Here is an 18,039-nt window from a genome sequence, read left to right as displayed (position 1 = left end):
TGGGGCCATCCGGGATCGACCCGCTGGCTGACGTGAGGCCAGGTTCAGACCCGACCTTTCACAGATCACTTTTCGGCCCAGGATCCCCCCGTGGTGTATCTGCCCCTTCATATAGGGGCAAAACGAAATTTCGTTTTCAGGTCACATATTTCACAAAAACGAACCGAACGGGCCCTTACTTATACCTGTTTTTTGCCCTGTTCCCTCAATTACTGCCACTTCCTTTGCCTTGGCTGATAACTTCAGGCCCCAAGACAATTTTTGGTCTTCTGGTAAACAATAGCGATGTCACAATAGTTTGGTTGCGTTTTCTGTTGCCACTGCCAGGACACTCGCTTGCTGGGCTCTAAGAGTATCAAGACGTTCGAGCAAACCAAAATCAAACGCTGGAGATGTTCGAGCAAACCAAAATCAAACGCTGGAATTCCCAAGAGCAACTTATCCAAACCTCAACAAATCGAAAAAGAAGGAAATCAACGAGTTTAAAGATTATTGCATAAATAAAGTTCACGAGGCATATACTAAGGGAACATAAAAAAATATCATAATCTTAAACATAATTGCAGGATTTCCATATGTTGCAAAAAAAAAGAATCACAAGAATGAAAAGCAAAGAAAGAGAGCCAAATCCAAATTCCAACTTGAGAGATTCTTCAGAGTTGAAATCATTAAAGATAAAACGAATGAATAAACCGCAAAAAGAACAATCCTCCAAAAAGGGAATCATCAAGCCTTTGAAAAAGAACGATAACAGATCCATCATCTCTTAGACAAAGAGAATAGTACAAAGACCAGTAGTGATACCGAACAGAGCCGAAGAGAATCCAAAGCTCGAAGCATCTGAGCTACGAGCAAAGGCGCTAGCAGAGGCAACAGGAGAAGAGCTAGTGTTGGTAGACGTAGTGGTAGCCGGGGTGGTCATAGGAGTAGTACTGGTGGTAGTGTTAACAACTGGTGAAGTTTGGTTGTAAACCGAAGGTGGTGAGATCTTGGCTGTGGCACAGTACTGCAATGATTGATCTTTATAGGTAGCACCGTCTTGGAGATCAGGGCAAGCATTGTAGCAAGCAGCAATGTTAGCGTAAGTCCTGATCGGAAGAATAAAAGTTATATAGTCATTAGTATAGACATTCGTGAGACATATGTCACAAAAGGTAACAAGAAACTAAGCGATCGACACTTACTGGCAAAGACAAACGTTATCGGTAGGAGGACAGTTTGAGATATCCTTGCCGACCTTGGTCTGTTGAAGAAGAACAACAAAAAGCGAATGATCAGCAAGGTGATGCGAGTGAAAGAAGAAAAGCAGATCCTACTCACCACACACTGGTTGAAGTTTTGTTGAGCCGTACCACAAGTCGTACCAGTGACAGTTGGAACCGTAAAGGGCGTTCCACTTCCAGTAGCGGTGGAAGGAGGAGTGCCAGACGTAGTAGTAGTAGTAGTGTTACTGGTGGTAGAGGAGTCGGTCGTAAGGTTTTGACCTAAGACGGCAGGCAAGAGGAGGAAAGCGGAAAGTGCAGCAGCTGAAGAAAACATCTTGGAATGACTATTGATTTGTTTGTGAACGGGTCAAAAAATTAGTTGATGAGTGAGGATGAGTAGAAGTGAAGTGAAGTGGTAAGATTATGGTTATACTATATAGGTTATTAAATTGATGAAAAGTGAGACGAACAAAGGTCGGCGAGAAACGGAAACGAAGGGATTATATAGTCGAGGTCAAAGTGATTTTAAGTGTTGTGAATTTTAAGGTCAAAACAAGTCAAAACTGGTTGTATGTATGTCAAAACAGTCAAGGTACCGCAAAGCGTGTGTATAGAATCAGACTATCTTGTTAATAAAGTTTAGATCATCGCCTGAATGACGCACAGACCTTGCCTTTAAAATGCCGTTGAGTAAGCGCGTGTGTACATAGGCCCGTTAAAGTGCGTGACCATGTGACATGTTCTAGAGGTTTTTCATCAAAGACAGATTGGCAGATTTTAAGTTGAAATCAGAACGAAGAGTAGAATTCCACTAACTCTTCGGTGACTATTCGCTCTCGAGCTCGGCGCGTCTTTCCACGTGTTTCCTACGACGGACGAGCGTTCTTCTACCGGAAGTGAAGATTTGTCTGAAAAATCACGTCGTGGGAAGATGTAGATGTATAGGTTGACGATTTCATGAGGATAGACTTTTGGATCCTGACTGGATTCCAATGAAACGCGTTATCTTTCTAGATTCCACATTTCGCTTACTTTCTGCTTCATCACAATCTCTTCTTTTTCTAGATCTGATTTGAGTGCATTAAAAGAACAGATCGAGGGTAAGTAATGGTTCATTTTCTTGATGAAGAAAACGCTCTGAACTGGTCTGAAACTTGATCAACTAGAAAGATTGATTCATGAGACCGTATCAACGCCTCGCCAAGCGTTCCTTACGCTGTGTATGTATGTAATTGGCAGTGATGATTTGTTTGGCTGAAAATACAAGAAGTGATGTATATATGCATATGTAGCTGTGTCTCTTTCCAAGTGGCTGTGCTACGTGCATCAAGGATTCGGCAGTCATGAGATCAAGTACTCCAGGACTCAGGAGTTAATACGCCACATGATGTGGATCGTGCGCAAAACAGTCGCGGCACTGTAAAGAGAACTTATCACTTCTACTCTTACTTAAGACGCGATCATGATGGAGTCTGAACGCGTAAAGATATTCACGTCAGCGCGTATGGGATCGGATCCACACTTCAAGATACTTACCTCTTTGGATTCTACCTTCACCAATAAACACTGGGGCAGAAATAGAGTCACAATCACATCATGAGAAATGTGTTGATCAAAGTCACGAAGCGCACACTGCACGCACATCCACATCTGCAATGAGCCATCACTGAGTCTGTGTCGTGACTGCAGTCGCTTGTACATATGATTCTATTTCTGCATCAGGGAAAATTGTGCAAAACTATGTGTGGATCAGATCCACTATACATACCGCCTGACCAGATTTTTTGCAAGCTACAAATTACCAAGATGATTTATTCTACACAAATGTCTTGACTTTCACTCTATCTATGAAATTGGTAGGTAGGTAAAAACCCAAGTTCAAAAGAAACATTTAAAGTAACTCAAAACCATTGATTTTTCAGTAAGCTCACCAATTCATCTTTCTCAAACAAGTCCCCAAAAAACCTTAATCAAGAGTAACCAATTCCTTATTACATTTTCTACACAGGTCTTTAATTTTTCAAAAACACATTGGAAGATTCATGATGGTTATAGTTTATCATGACTTTGATTGATTGTTTGTGAAATAAGAGACCCGAAGATAGGGTTCAAAAAGTGATGATCTTCGTGATTTCGCTTTGGATTTGTTTATCGTTTACTCAGTGTTGAAGAAATGATGTTTAATAAATGATCCATACTGATCGAAAGAAAATAAAGGGGTGATCGGTGAGCAAGTTAAAGGCTCTTGGGTCTGGACCAGTTTTTGGTTTAATGAAGATCGAAGGATTGGTTGAGGCTTGGAATGTAGGGTCTTGAGATGTGATAAGTTTGTTGGGTTCCTAGTTGGTTATGTAGATCGATTAAAAGAGATAAGATTGGACGAATTGATAGTAGATCCTGTATACGAGTTTTGAAGAGAAAGAGTTGAAGGATAGATCAACTAGATGAACTCAATTCTTATCAGAACCCCCCAAAAAAAAGCAAGTCATTAGATTCTCAATCCAAAGACAAAGAAAACATTAAATCAAAATCGAAATGAACCAACTTGTATGAAAATGATTATTTAGATAAACCGATTCTTTCAGATTTTGATTTAGATTGAATTTGTTGATCAAGTAAAGGTAAAGTTAACGGTTTTTGAGATTGATTTGATTGAGGTTGATTAGATTTAGAAGATTGAGATGATAAGATAGATTGTTTGAATTCTTCTAATTCTAATGGTCTGATTGGAATCGTAGTTGGAAATCTTAACATCTTGATTGACTTTGATTGGTTTTCTTTGAGTTGAGTTGAAATGAAATGAAGTGTGTTGATTTATGTGTTAAGTGTGTGATGTATGGGATGAGAGAGGTATGGGTTAATCAATTTGAATTTTGTTGAATTGACTTGAAGAGGAAGAAGAAGCGAATCAGAAGGTTGAAGGTTGATTCTTTAAACCATCATGAGTGATCCAATCAACAATTCAATGGTAAGTCAAATCAAATCAAACAATCTAATCAAACCAATCAAACTAACCATCACTCACTCACTTTACAGTCTATCATCAAATCTGAACTCAACTTGAATGGTAAAAGACCTAATCATCATCATCATCATCATCATCATCATCATCATCACCATGAATCATTACCATTAAACTTAATCATTAACACTTTACCAAAACGAACTAGACTTTCTCATCAAAATCAAAACCAACAAAACCCAAAATCATTCTCAATCCATTCACCTGATTCTCAACCAAAATCACAATCTCAATCATTCTTACCACCACCACCACCTACGACTACTACTACTACTACTACTACATTAACAACCAAACCAATCACTCCTATCACAAATCATACCTTACCAAACCTAATCAATGAAAAAGATTCAAGATCTCACTTCAATCGTGACAAACAACGCGTGAAAGATGAATTGAGACGTGAAACTTTACAATGGCAAGAAAAGTATCGAGTCGCGATCAAAAGCTTTGTGTTTTATCTTGATAGATTAGATTCGAAAACCGAATCTGAACTATCTAACGAATTAGAATCATGGGGAGCTGTAAGTTTGATCAACTTTTCGACGCGTCTTTCCCCCCTCCCGGATTCTTGAATTAACTTGATTCTTTCTTTTTTGGCGTAATTAAAGCGCGTTGATCAATTCTTTTCTAAAGACGTCACACACGTGATCACTAATATCCCAGTCCCAGTGAACCTACCTATCCTTTCACCAAGTGTAACGAATTCGATTAAACGAAACACGGCTTATCAACTACCGGTTCCATCACCTTCACCTTCAACTCTTCATGTTCATCCTTCACATCCTTTACATTTCAATAATAAAGAGAATGGTCCGTTGACGAGAAGGTCTAGTAAACGGATCCTTGAACCGAATTTGGTAAGTCCGGATCCTAAAGATGGTATCTTGACTGATCCTCCTCAAATCGATCCGTTTATGAGAAAAGCACTTGAAATGAAAATCAAGATATGGAGAACTGAAAGTAAGTTGAACTAAAAGTCAATTTGATGGATTTGAAAGATTTTTTGATTTTTTTTTAATTTTGATTTTCGGAATTTGGAAACAGAACTGAGGAATGTACTTGAAAGATTAGAAGATAGAAGATCACCTATGAAACCCTTACCATTAATGAAACCATCCTTACCATCCCTCTTAGCTAAAGAAGCACAACAAGGTCATACACATGAACGAGATCCGATTTCGATTCGATCAGATTATCATTATTTTTCAAAACAATCTAATTTTATTCTAGTAGAAGATTCTAATCAAGAATTCAAACCGATCATCATTAAAGAATTCACGAAATCGAAAGTTAAAGATCCTTCTGCTTCTACTTCCACTTCCGCTTCGACTTCTAATCAGACTTGGCCAGTTTTGTTTGGTGGAACTGAAGGCAAATCGGCTTTTAGTAAATATAATTCTAAACATTCTTTGAATCATGTTCATTTAAGGATCAAACAAATGTTTGAAGAACGGTTTAAAGAATCCAATACGAATTCGAATCTTGAAGATAATCCTAATCGAACCCCTAATCCAAACCAGAATCGAGATTATCTTTCGATTCCAACCTCACAACCTACCCAATCATTACGTAGAACGATGAGTATGAACATCTTACAACGAAAACAAACCGTTCAACTTAACCCTACTCATTCGAAAGCGAACCATCAAGAAGGATTGTATCCAGACTTAGTGAACATCACTGCTCTAGAACATCAAAGAGGACCTGGAAAGGTATTCTTAGGTGCATCTGGAAATAGTGTGACGATCACTTCTACTAATACACCATCGACTAGATCTTCATTGGCTTATCAATCGAATTTTTTGGTGGATAAAAGGTTAAATGAGTTGGTTAAAAGACCTACGTTTAAGATTCTTGATAATTTAAAGAAGGAAAATCAGTTGGTTGGAGGAGGAGAAAAGAATTTAAAACGATGTCAAAGTTTAGATCAAGCACTTTTAGAACAAAAGAAACAAACTGATGGGATTGGGTGTACGAATAAGAATCAAGAGAGTAGAAGAAGGAGAGGTGGTAGGAAAGGATTAGGTGTTAGAGATAAGTTGGGAGAAGGATTTGAGCTTTTGGATTTGAGTAATTTGGTGGGAGAAGAAGAAGCTAAGGCTGGGTATTGTGAGAATTGTAGAACAAAGTATGGAGATTTTAAACGAGTTGAGTGAAGAAGAGATTTTCTTTGCTTTGAATGAGATTTTTCGAAAATGAATGACTAATGAATTGAATGACGGAAATTTGGTTTGGTAAAATAGCATGTGATCACACGTAAACATCGAAAGTTTGCAACTAATGAAGATAATTGGTGGGAATTAGATAAGTTATTAGAACGAACCTGTAGAAGGTTAAGAGTCGATTGTGGAGACTTACCACCTTCGTTGAGAGAGTTGATCGAGTTGAGAGATCAGAGGATGGGCTTGGAAGATGAGGATGAGGAGAGTGAGGGAGATGATCTTCATTTGAGAGAAGCTGAGAGAAGGATGTGGGAAGCTGGGAATGAGGATGATGATGATGAAGATGATGAGGAGGAGGAGGAGGAACGGGATGAAGAGGATGAAGAAGATGAAGAGGAGGAAGAGGATGAGGAACAAGAAGAAGAGGAGGAGGAGGACGAGGAACATGACGATGAAGAGGACGGACATGGGATTGAAATTGAACAGGATACGGCTCGAGAAGGTATAGAAGACGTAGAAGGATTAATGGATTATGAACAAGAAGAAGAAGAAGAAGATCTTTAATGAATTTGTACGGGTTCTGATTGCTTTTTTCACGACTTTTGTTTGGGGGGAGGGTTTGTGTATTGATCTTTTTTTTTGAAACAAAAGAATCATAAGAAAACTTATTATTATTTTTTTGAAAGAAAGAAATAGAGATAGATAGATAGCAAGGATATTGGTTGAGGGAAACGGCTTTTAATTTTTCAATTTTTCACTTTTTTTGTGGGTGTTGGAGGTTGGAGGTTGGAGGTTGGAGGTTGGTTTCTTTTTCTTGGGGTTTTTTCAAATGAAGAAGAAGAAGAAAGATTCAAAAATTATCAAGTTTTTTTTTTGGTTTTGTTTGGTTTTATTGGTTCTGGTTGGTTTCTTTGGTTGTGAGGTTTTTTTTTGATTGTACAGTGTATAATATATAAAGATGAAGATGAAGAATGGTTATAGTTATGGATTTTTTTTTTGGTTTTTGGTTTTTCTTGAGTTGAGTTTTTTTAATAATCAAAACAATGGGGTTTTTTCTTAGTAGTTATTATTTATGGAGTCTTTATGTGTGTGTGTGGGTTTGGCTTTGTGATTGTAATTTTTTTATTTGGATTTTATGGATTTTGATGTGGTGTTTTTGATGTGGTGTTTTTGATGAGTTTTTTTATGTTGAGTTTTTTTCATGTTGAGTGTTAGTTGTTTTTTAGGTTTCTTAAAAAGGGTAGGGTAAATCGTGAAGAAGTTGTTTTATTTTGATGTTTGTTTATTTTTCTCAAAGAAAAACTAGGGGGGAGTTAATATGTTGAGGATGAAGAGTTTTGGTTGAGTTTGTTTGTTATGGGTTTTTTTCAAATTGGTTGATCATGTTGTTTGTTTATGTTTTATACAAGTTAAAATTATGAATAATGATAATGATGATAATAGTAATGATGATAATAACAATATTAATGATGATGGTGATAATGATGGTGGTAACTTATGGGTTGGATTTTGATTAAGATTAGATTTTTTTAAAAAACAAAGAGTTTGGCTGCAGTATTATTTAGGTGATGTATGATCTAATGATGCATGATCTTTAGAAATATGTAGACTGATAATCAATTTGAAAGTAAGGGTAGTGTTTTGAGAGAGTATTTTAAAGGTAGAAAGGTTTAACCTGACATTTTAAAAAACTAAAATAATGAAATCCATTAGGTGTCAGATTTTTCTTTTTGATGTCAATGATCAGAATGAGATCTTTGTTTTTGTTTGAACTTACAATCTCAAGCTTGATTGATTTTTCGTTTCCTCATCTGAGCCTGGGCCCTTTGGGACGGGTTAATCTTTTATTCTTTAGTCACAACAACAACTTTCACAAAGAGAAGTTATTATTACATAGTTTTGAACTGAAAATCATTCTCTAGAAATCATTGATTCCTTTGAAAGTTGAACTTGAAGCCTGATGGTAAACATGGTAAACATGGCTTTTGATCTGTTTCTCTGTCCAAACCCATACTACCCTCCTCATTTCACAGAGAGGTCATGGCTTATCAAAGGTACATCTTTTTGATAATTGAAGGAAGCCTTTTGGATTGCTTGAATGGCCTCCTTCATCCCCTATGTATCTCTCTTATCATCGCCACACAAGTATCAACGGTTTCATTAATTTCTCAGTTTTTATTAAATAACTTCTCTTTGGCTTCTTGGATAAAATATTGGATAATTTTCTCGTCTTTGGATTAACGAAAACTTGCATCAGAGTTGGTGGATTGGTCTCAAGTGGGTTACGGACCGGGATGGCTCTTGGGGGTTATCGGTTGATGTGATTTGAAGAAGATTTGATTTTGATTTTGATAACCTTCGACTCGCTGGAGGACAACAACAAAAGATCACGTCAAGAATTATACTTGGCTGGATTATTTATCTTGATCAATTCTGACTGATTCGAAGAGTCTCTCAATTCGGTTCGGCTTGTTTGGATTCTCTATGAATGCTGAGTCATATGAAAGGTGGACATCCTTGAAGCTTTCACCTCGTTCGACTGCAAAAGATATATAAATACATGTCGTTCGGACAAGTCGTTATTGCGATGTTTTCGTGTTCTGAAACACAACATTATATTATCGTCTCGGTTTTCATTTTCATCGAGCTATGTAGCAGAGTCAAACACCAACTCTACCAGTGGTTTAATTGTATATTCTTCCGGAGCAAGTTACAACTTCGATTCCATCTGCTTCATGATCTGTAGGAGATGTCTCAATGGACGCTTTCTAAACTTTCTCCTTTGAAAACTGCGATGAAAAAAAACTACCCGCACACACTGGGATCTCGTCAATATCCACTGCTTTGGTTTTTCCCTTCTAAACTTGCTCTGAATACTCATCCAAAAGGAGATTCTAGGGTGACGTTACAAGTCATTTTAGTGTGTCTCTGATTCTGTCAAGTGATTGAAATCAAGAAAATCAGTCAAAAGAGAGTCTCAGTCTAGTAATACATATATGGTATTTTGTTGACTAAAAATCATACTAAAGTGATGATACCCAAAGGTACTCTAAGGATTGCTTTAAACCGAACCACTTTTGTTAAACGTTTAATCTCTCGTTTGATTTATTACCTTGGGATTCTTTTCATCATGATCACTCTTTTTATCTTTATCATTCTTCAGGTTATCTTTTATTATCCACTCGGTCTTGGATCAACTAGGACACATTTACTTCAAAAACGTAAACCAGCTTTGCGTGATTCTCCTAGTGGTGGATATGCACCTGTAAGTGATTCTGCCCTCAAGAAATGAATTGTTTAAGAGAAAGTAAAGTGAAGTACTTTATCTTGATTCTGAAAACTGTTTTTCTGGTTCTGGTGAAAATAGGTATGGGTACCATGTCCTCGTAACCTACATGTTAGACTACCAGATAGGATCGGACCACTTGCAGATAAAGAAGCTGAATATATAAGACAAAGAACATCTAAATCTATACCACATTGGAGAAGATATTTATCGGGTGCAAATTTAACTGATTTTAGTATAGATGAGTTCTTGAAAAGAGCAGAGAAAGAGGGAGCTAAGGCAGGATTTAATTTACCTAATATAGGTATGCTCAAATTATTAAAATTGGAATTCATGAAAGATTGAATGAAGAATCAAAAAGAATTACTTATCTCTTTTCTAATCACTATATTTTTTTATGAGAAAACAGGAATAGCCTTGTCGGGAGGTGGACCGAGGGCAGCACTACTTGGAGCTAGTATAGTATGTCATTCAGAACTCAAAGATCAGAAAGATAACGGAAAAGACATTTACGAATTTCATTTTCTTACCATCCTCAAAAGGTTCATACATTCGACGCTCGAAATCCTGAAGCCATGCAAGCAGGGGTACGTTCTTTTGATTCTGATCCATTTTGTTTAAAGAATTGACTTTGAAAATCATGTTCGATATTAGACTGGAGGGATCATGCAACTGATGAACTATGTGGCTGGACTATCTGGGTAAGTAAAAATCTTATCATCTGAGTACAATGAAACCAAGAATATCTTATGAATTTTTATCGTTCCATAGAGGATCTTGGTTTACTGGATCATGGGTAAGAAAATTAACAATAAAAGATTAATCGAAATTTCAATAAAAGAAGATGAAATTTGACAAAAAACTTTGATTAAAAAAATATAGGCGACAAGTGATTTTCCAATCATACCTGAATTAATTCAATCTTGGCATTTAACTCAAGATAATCAACCATTTGATTGGCAAACGATTAAGAAATACCCACCTGCTGTTAAGATTGCAAGACAAAAAGCTGATGCTGGCTTTCCTGCTAGTCTGATTGAGTTAGTCATGAAGATTTTCTTGATTGATGATGAATGGTGTTTTTTTTTGGATAATCACTGATTTTGATTGAGTTTAGTGTTTGGGCATTGATGGTTGGAAAACATTTTGTGTAAGTTGAAACGTATTAATCTTTTTCTAAAATATATCCTAGATTTTGATTTTGTTGTGAATTTCTAAATTTCGATCTTTGTTAACCAATTTTTTAGGAATGCTCCGAATTATGGTGAAAGTGTTCTTTTCAGTTCGATTAGAAACGTTTCTGCTTTTCAAAATTACGATGCACCTTATCCTATCATCGTAGCTACTAGGTTAGTCTTTTGATATACTCAATTTATTCATCTTGATCTCGTTGAGCAGAAGATCTTACAGATGACTGATATAAGACCCGAATTATAATTCATGAAAGCCGAGGGAACAAGGGAACAAGCTCAATCACTCTCGAAACTCCGATATGTGAGTCGAAAGGAGTTGAGAATATTAAAAGATGAGTTGAAGCTGACTTTAAGCTCTTTTTTTGATTGGTCAGATGAGTTTACTCCTGAAGAATTCGGAGTTTGGCATCCTTCTTTGAATGCATTTATTCCAATCGATTACCTAGGAACAAGTATGTTCAATGGGAATGTACCACCTCATGCAGATTGTGTCAATGGTGAGTTTTAACAGTCATATTTAATAAATCTGTGGAAAAGTGTCAACTCACATTTTCTCAACAGGTTTTGATAATGCTGCGTAAGTAGTTCTAGATCGTATAAGATCTTCGAGATCATAACTCAAATACATATGATCTCTTCTTAGATTTGTGATGGGAGCTTCATCAAACATCTTGAGCGAACCTTTCGCACCCAACGAACAGATGCCTCTCATTAAAAGGCTCATAGCTGGCCTCTATTACTATTTCACGGATCATATGTATGATGAAGCACTCGTAAGTAGTCACAAGACGTTTCGAAACTTGATCCATAGATGTCTGAAGACTTTCTTTCTTAGGTCCTGAATCCTTTCAATGGACTTGGAATCGGATTTGGACCCTCAAGTGGGTTTCCGGATGGGAAAGATTCACTTTTGTATCTTGCAGATGGTGGATTAGGAGGTAATTTAAAGATTTAAGATCTGATGAAGATTTTCATTTTGTTTGGATATATATTGACGACAGTGATGAGTGTTTCATAGGTGAAAATATGCCATTGTGGCCTATGATCCAACCTGCGGTACGTCTGATGAATTCAAAGTTTCAATCAACTTAGAATCAAAAGTTGAATTCTGTTTTTCTGATTTATTAGAGAAACCTCGATGTGATCTTTGCCGTTGACGCGGTGAGTTTCCAAATCATTCAAGAACCTCATCAAAAGTTATTGCTGATGAAAAACTTCATACTGCGTTGTGGTTCTATGTGTTATCACTTATCTTGATGTGTATAGCAAGCTGATGGACTTGGAAAAACAATTGATGCACAAGGATGTAAGTGATTTGGATCATCCTTCAAGATGTTTACAACTAACTCCGAGTCTTGAATCTTATAGATGCCAATGGAACCTCACTCTACATGACATATTTAAAAACAACATTACCCGATTATCAAGGCTACAGCTTTCCAAAGTAAGCAACAAATCAATCATAAAATCTAACTCCATGATCTTTACTGATGTCTTGATTTGCAAAAATTAGAATTCCAGACGCCAGTAGAGAGTTCACAGCTCGAGGTTTACATCAAAGACCTTCTTTATTCGGTTGTAATGAAACTTCGGCACCACTCGTGATCTATTTTCCAAATTATTACATTGTAGCAGAAACAGATGTATCAACTGTTCATGCTTCATATACCGTTTGTCAAACTTTCTATTTCCAATTCATTTAGTAACTCGATCGATTTCCTAATCAAGTTTACATTTTTTGGGGGGGTGATGGATTACTTAATCCTTTAGCCAGCCGAAATTGAAGGATTTTTAGCTAATGGATTCGCCATTGCAACACAAGGAAGAGGAAAGAATACAGTCGATAACTTTCTTTCAGGTGATTTAGCAGAAGCAATTGATCGAGTTGGAGAACTACAAGAACCACGTTGGCCAACATGTATTGCATGTGGTTTGATCGATAGACAAAACCAACGTGATGGAATTCCAAGGACACCTCAATGTGAAGCTTGCTTTACAAAATATTGCGCTTGAAAAGACTCATATCAACAAGAAAGAAAATCTTGTTTGGGAAATCTAATCGAATGCTTTTTTCTTACTTAACAATTTAATGTCATGCAATTTTTTTTTCGAATTGTTGGAGTAGATCAATGGGTTCTGCTTGTTTTGTTTTTTTCTTAACAAATTTCTTCTTGAACTTTTATACTTATGAAGCAACCTATAAACCCTTATACAGTCATTCTAAAAGAATATCCATATCACCGTGTAAAATTCTGGGTAGCACGTCTACGCGCACACACTAACAGATTTGAAAAAAATACGAATAAAGGTTTATAGACTTTTGATGAATTTCAGTGATATACTCAATATGCCTCCAACATAATCAAGTTCACGATTTTGATGGAAAAAACTGACATAAAAATTTATCGTGTCTCATAATCTTTCTATTGAATCAATCAAGCTTTTGGTAGTGTATTTAGGTATATGCACTCGATATGTTGGATGAAGTGTTTCTACCCCGTCTTGTTTCCTCTTCTCATGACTTCATTTCATGAAAGATGTGTATATGTATATAGCCTACTGAACAAAATGTGAAAATCAAATCCTGACCACTTGAACTGTGAAAGAAAGCTTGAAGTTGCTGGTCATTTCTGGAGTGGACACATCAAGATATCCGACTTGATTGAAGTATCCGAGGATTCTGTTCAGATGTTGTAAATCGAGTGGAATTTGAATTCAGTTCAGTCTCAAATCCTCAAAATGTAAATCAAAGAACTCAACAAGAATCGAATCACTTCAAGTTCCCGATCAACACCAACTCGATCTTCGAACCATTCAAATTCAAGATTGATAAAACCAGAAAGAGATGAGTGGACCAATAGTACAATACGATAAATCAGCCTACATCGAAACCGTAAGTAACTCAAACCAACTCTACCCCATTGACCTCAAATTTTCCAAACCCAAACCTCACTACAAAAAACATTCGTTTTCTTTTATGAAATGGTTATATTTTTTTGATTTTAAAGGATACAGGAAATAAAGTATCAAGAAAAGCATTAATTTCAGGATCACAAAATATAATCTTAGGAGGTAAAACAATAATACAACATCAAGTAGTGATCAGAGGAGATTTAAGAAGATCAGGTGTAGGTAATTCTGTAGTGATTGGAATTGGAAAGTTTTGTTTATTAGGTGAAAGATCAGTGATTAGACCTCCTTATAAAACTTATAAAGGGTAAATCTATCAAACCAAAAACAAAAAAATAATCATCGAAGGGTTTTTCTTTTTCAGTTTCGACATTCTAATTTGATGGTTTCTGTTTTTTTTTGGATTTAAAATAGAGTGTTTTCTTATTATCCAATGAAGATTGGTGATCATGTTCATATCGGATCAGATTCAGTTATAGAAGCAGCAAGTATAGGTAATCTAGTGAACATAGGAAAAAATTGTGTAATCGTAAATTATCATCTATTCATCACTTTTCTTTCAAAATCCATCTTCATTGATGTTTCTTTAGTCTAGACACTGATCTTCAATCTATTTGAAATGGTTTTCTTTAACTTTTTAGGGTAGGTTTTCGATTATAAAAGATTGTGTAACGATTGCAGATAATACGATCATTCCTCCTGGTACTGTGATAGCTTCTATGTCTTACTACTCTGGTTCACCTGGTTAGTCTTAACCTTTTGTTCCCAGTAGTAGTTTTTCAAAATCTCACTTCATGATCATTAACTTAAAAAACCAAAACTTTCTTTTCTTTTCTTTTCTTTTCTTTTTTAGGTCAATGGCAATCTGATTTACCAGAAGGTACACCAGAGTTAATGGAATCTAAAACCAAAGGATATTATGCAAGATTTCAACCAGTTTAATTTAAAGAATTTTACCATACCATTAAACAAAAAGAAATCTCATAAAATCTCATTCATCTTTTTTTTTATTTTGTTACTCATTTGATTTGTTGAACTATATTGTGCATTATCTCTTTTATACTTATCAATCAACATCAAAAAAAAATGAGGATCTGTTTACCAGCTATGGATCACCCATTATAATTAGAGAATGATTTTAGGAGATGAAGAGTTGTAAACTCACCAAGAGTAGGTTTACCAGAACTAGGGCCTAGAGCTTTGTAATTGATAAAAAAACATGTAAGACTTGTGAATGGAGTAGAAATTCAGATGAAACAATTTTTTCAAGAGGGACTAAAGAGGCTCTTTATGGCGCGGAGGACTAAACATATATGCAGATAGGAAAGAGGAAGAGACAGGTGGGACCCTGTTGACCAATATGAGTAGATTCATAATGGATGATTATGATGTAACTGGAAGTGAAACAAGAGTTCAGAGATAAGAACCTCTACAGGGAAAGGGCATCCTCATCAAATAACCTAATGGTAAAGAAGGTGGTAAACAGCACAAGAAACATGAAGCAAGCATCTTTGAACACTTGCCATGGCAATGAATGGCATTCATTTTAACCTGTTCTTTATACTACATAGAAGCACTCTCCTATCTTATCATCATCTAAGAAAGCAAAATCAATCTGAGTCCCCAATTGATTCTGTTTCTCATGACTATCAACTCACTATGACACAACTTCAGCAAAAGAAACATATATATTGGAAATCAAACATGGAGTGATACAACAAAAGAAGTAAATAAGATCAATCAATACCAAAAAAAGGAGAATAGATCAAACCAATCGATTTGTCTTGTTTTTCTCTGATACCGGTTAACAAAAGGATGAAGACTAAGCAGTAATGAACAATCAACTCAATCCTTCCTAATAGTAAAGAGCCAAAAAAAGTTGAAATTTGAATTAAGTTTTTTTTATACTGAGGTTTTGTATATGATGATGATAAGAAAAAAAAGAAGAAAAAAACAGTCTTCAACACATCATCTTGTGGTCAGAAACAAACAATGATCTAACGTTCTTGCATTTGAGATAAGACTCGAACGATGTTAACTTTGAACAACAACCAAATAAAATACAGTCATCAGACAAAAGCTTTTTGAAATTAGTAAAGAGATATCTAAAAACACTCACGGAACAAGTTCACAGCATCGAGATAGAGTGAGACACAAGCTACTACCCAATCATCAGGACTCAAGTGTTTACACATCATTTGAGTATCAAACCTGAACCGGAAATAGTAATAAACAAACAAAAAAAGGAGTCAAATCCAACTGATCATAGAGATTGTCAGATCTAAAACTGCTTACACAATGTAGGCTGAAAAGAGTAACGTTCCGAATCCCGAGTAGATCATATCGATAGTACTACTGTATGGAAAGAAGACGGTGATGAAGGATGAAAAGAACATCACCATGAGGGCTGTACTAAGGTAAGGAGCCCATCCACTAAAATCACGTTTAGTTTCTACGAACAAAAAAAGAAAAGAGTATAAATATGTAGTCAAGTCATAGTTCATTCGACAGAAGCCGTTCAAAAATACTTACGTAGAGTATAGACCGTCAAACCAATAAAGACTAATCCAGTAAGACACAATGCTTGTAAGACGACAATCGTATTAACAAACGCCACAGCTGCACCCACTCCCATAGCTTCTAAGACAGTAAATAAACTGAGTAAGATCAAATTCGCAGGTGACGAATGACGTTTGACATAAAGAAAGAGCATGCTAATCAAAGCTCCAACTAAAGGAATAAAGATAGTCCAAGTATGAGATAATAAGAATGATCTACAGATATCTAATCTCATCAAACTTCCGACTAGAGTAGTAGCAGCGATTTGTAAGAATAAAATCGAACTATCATCAAAGAAAAAAAACCAAAAATCAAATGGTCAGTAAAGAACTTGATGATAGTTTTGGTATTGTCAATGAAGAAGAAAAAGAAGTCATGAAATGGGCTCAAAACTAGACTTTTCGAATAAATGCCATTCGAATCTCAATAGTAGCTTGAGAAACAGTGACTCCAATAAAGAAATCATCTGATAATCCCGATTCTTGAGCTTCATGATTCCAATTTGAATTTCTTAAAGTTTGATGACCTGACCAACTTGAAGGGTTTTGATGTTTAGATGGATTACTTGGAGATAATAAAGGTTCTTGATCTGATGATTTGTTGATGGGATCAGCGTAAGATGGAGGTGGGATGGGGTAAGGGTTTGGTGACATTTTTGTTTGGGGAGGGTTTGATGAGATTGAAGTTGGATGTGATTGAGTGTTGAAATGACTTGATTAAGAAATTCAAATTGAAATTCAGAAACCAACACAGCTTTACCAAACTAGGTAAAAGCAGATTACTCATCAAGTACTTAACCAGACATAACCCCTGGATATCTTAATTTCTGACTTGAAACTTTAAGTTTTAGGGCTCAAACTTTACAAAATTGAATCGAGGTGAAAAGACTGAGGAATTGAATGAGATTCAGTATCGACTCAGCAATGACCTGCAAGCTTTGTTTCACTGTATATTTTATTTTTCTCTGCTCAGGTTTTTATGGGTTGAAAGAAGTCATGGTACATATTTTACATCTGCGAGTTAGGATTTCTTTTCTCACTCGTAGAAAACAGACTGATGTTTGTTTCTGTGCAATCTCATATCGCCGTTTTTGACAAAAAAATGTTGAGAGGAGAGAGGAGTTGAAGAATATGAAACCAAGCACCGATATCCAAAAGAAGAAGAAGAATTCAGCATCTTGGGAATTACTGATTCTCTCTAGAGACTGAGCACAACTTCCTTTTGCAGTTTACAAGATGATGTCTCTTGAGCTGAGTTTGTATGGATGTAATAAGTTTATGGAGTAGTGATATGCTTTATTTTATTTGATAAGAACTTCTGATTTCTGAATTAGAGCCCTTGATTTGATGAAATCCGGTATGGAGGAATCGTGGGACTCATGACTTGGGAAGAATCAAATACCCGAACCAGTGCTTCAAGTTGACGGCATGCCGCCTCAACGTAAATGTTCGCCACTTAAACAGGAATCACAGGAAAATCTGCTGGAGCCGGATTAAGAATTGCAAATCTGTCGGTCCTTTGCAACTTGAATATCTCGTAGCCAAATTGAGAGCATCCACAGTGGTGGGCTCCAAATCGGGGCTATCGCCAAATTTGGTGACTGAGCCCCGATTTTTTGGTGCAATGGCAGTCCCCATCGCCAATTTTTTTTGTAGCCGGCTTCAAATTTCGAGCTTTGGGCTACATATTTGGCAACAAA

General features: G+C 36.2%; 5 protein-coding genes across 5 annotated transcripts; 3 read left to right on the top strand and 2 right to left on the bottom strand.

Moving 5' to 3' along the window:
- Nucleotides 1-460: 460 nt before the first annotated feature.
- Nucleotides 461-1,709, bottom strand: MELLADRAFT_76896 (uncharacterized protein; the record flags this gene model as incomplete). The annotated part of the gene is made up of 3 exons (XM_007406035.1): nucleotides 461-1,088; nucleotides 1,185-1,243; nucleotides 1,321-1,709. The coding sequence occupies 3 exons, from the start codon at nucleotides 1,537-1,539 to the stop codon at nucleotides 767-769; spliced, it is 600 nt and encodes a 199-aa protein (XP_007406097.1).
- A 2,295-nt stretch (nucleotides 1,710-4,004) lies between these two features.
- MELLADRAFT_103324 (uncharacterized protein) lies at nucleotides 4,005-7,905 on the top strand (the record flags this gene model as incomplete). The annotated part of the gene is made up of 6 exons (XM_007406053.1): nucleotides 4,005-4,009; nucleotides 4,376-4,751; nucleotides 4,839-5,190; nucleotides 5,275-6,377; nucleotides 6,474-6,657; nucleotides 7,802-7,905. The coding sequence occupies 6 exons, from the start codon at nucleotides 4,005-4,007 to the stop codon at nucleotides 7,903-7,905; spliced, it is 2,124 nt and encodes a 707-aa protein (XP_007406115.1).
- A 608-nt stretch (nucleotides 7,906-8,513) lies between these two features.
- On the top strand, nucleotides 8,514-13,088 carry MELLADRAFT_115499 (uncharacterized protein; the record flags this gene model as incomplete). The annotated part of the gene is made up of 21 exons (XM_007406054.1): nucleotides 8,514-9,312; nucleotides 9,556-9,657; nucleotides 9,760-9,982; nucleotides 10,088-10,140; nucleotides 10,221-10,265; nucleotides 10,333-10,379; nucleotides 10,450-10,474; nucleotides 10,561-10,718; nucleotides 10,796-10,828; nucleotides 10,926-11,027; nucleotides 11,126-11,172; nucleotides 11,246-11,368; nucleotides 11,433-11,448; nucleotides 11,515-11,644; nucleotides 11,707-11,809; nucleotides 11,890-11,927; nucleotides 12,000-12,032; nucleotides 12,138-12,177; nucleotides 12,240-12,315; nucleotides 12,385-12,541; nucleotides 12,642-13,088. 21 exons carry the CDS (start codon nucleotides 9,142-9,144, stop codon nucleotides 12,882-12,884), a joined length of 1,965 nt encoding a protein of 654 aa, XP_007406116.1.
- A 628-nt stretch (nucleotides 13,089-13,716) lies between these two features.
- On the top strand, nucleotides 13,717-14,723 carry MELLADRAFT_33751 (uncharacterized protein; the record flags this gene model as incomplete). The annotated part of the gene is made up of 5 exons (XM_007406055.1): nucleotides 13,717-13,764; nucleotides 13,880-14,088; nucleotides 14,196-14,310; nucleotides 14,423-14,525; nucleotides 14,635-14,723. 5 exons carry the CDS (start codon nucleotides 13,717-13,719, stop codon nucleotides 14,721-14,723), a joined length of 564 nt encoding a protein of 187 aa, XP_007406117.1.
- A 721-nt stretch (nucleotides 14,724-15,444) lies between these two features.
- On the bottom strand, nucleotides 15,445-17,053 carry MELLADRAFT_115498 (uncharacterized protein; the record flags this gene model as incomplete). The annotated part of the gene is made up of 5 exons (XM_007406034.1): nucleotides 15,445-15,819; nucleotides 15,901-15,992; nucleotides 16,077-16,233; nucleotides 16,314-16,624; nucleotides 16,734-17,053. 5 exons carry the CDS (start codon nucleotides 16,991-16,993, stop codon nucleotides 15,779-15,781), a joined length of 861 nt encoding a protein of 286 aa, XP_007406096.1.
- Nucleotides 17,054-18,039: the final 986 nt, after the last annotated feature.

The sequence above is a fragment of the Melampsora larici-populina genome (genome assembly GCF_000204055.1).
Source record: "Melampsora larici-populina 98AG31 unplaced genomic scaffold MELLAscaffold_5, whole genome shotgun sequence".
Taxonomy (NCBI): domain Eukaryota; kingdom Fungi; phylum Basidiomycota; class Pucciniomycetes; order Pucciniales; family Melampsoraceae; genus Melampsora; species Melampsora laricis-populina.
Note: the sequence above shows the minus strand (reverse complement) of the source record. Positions and strands in the feature narration are given on the sequence as shown.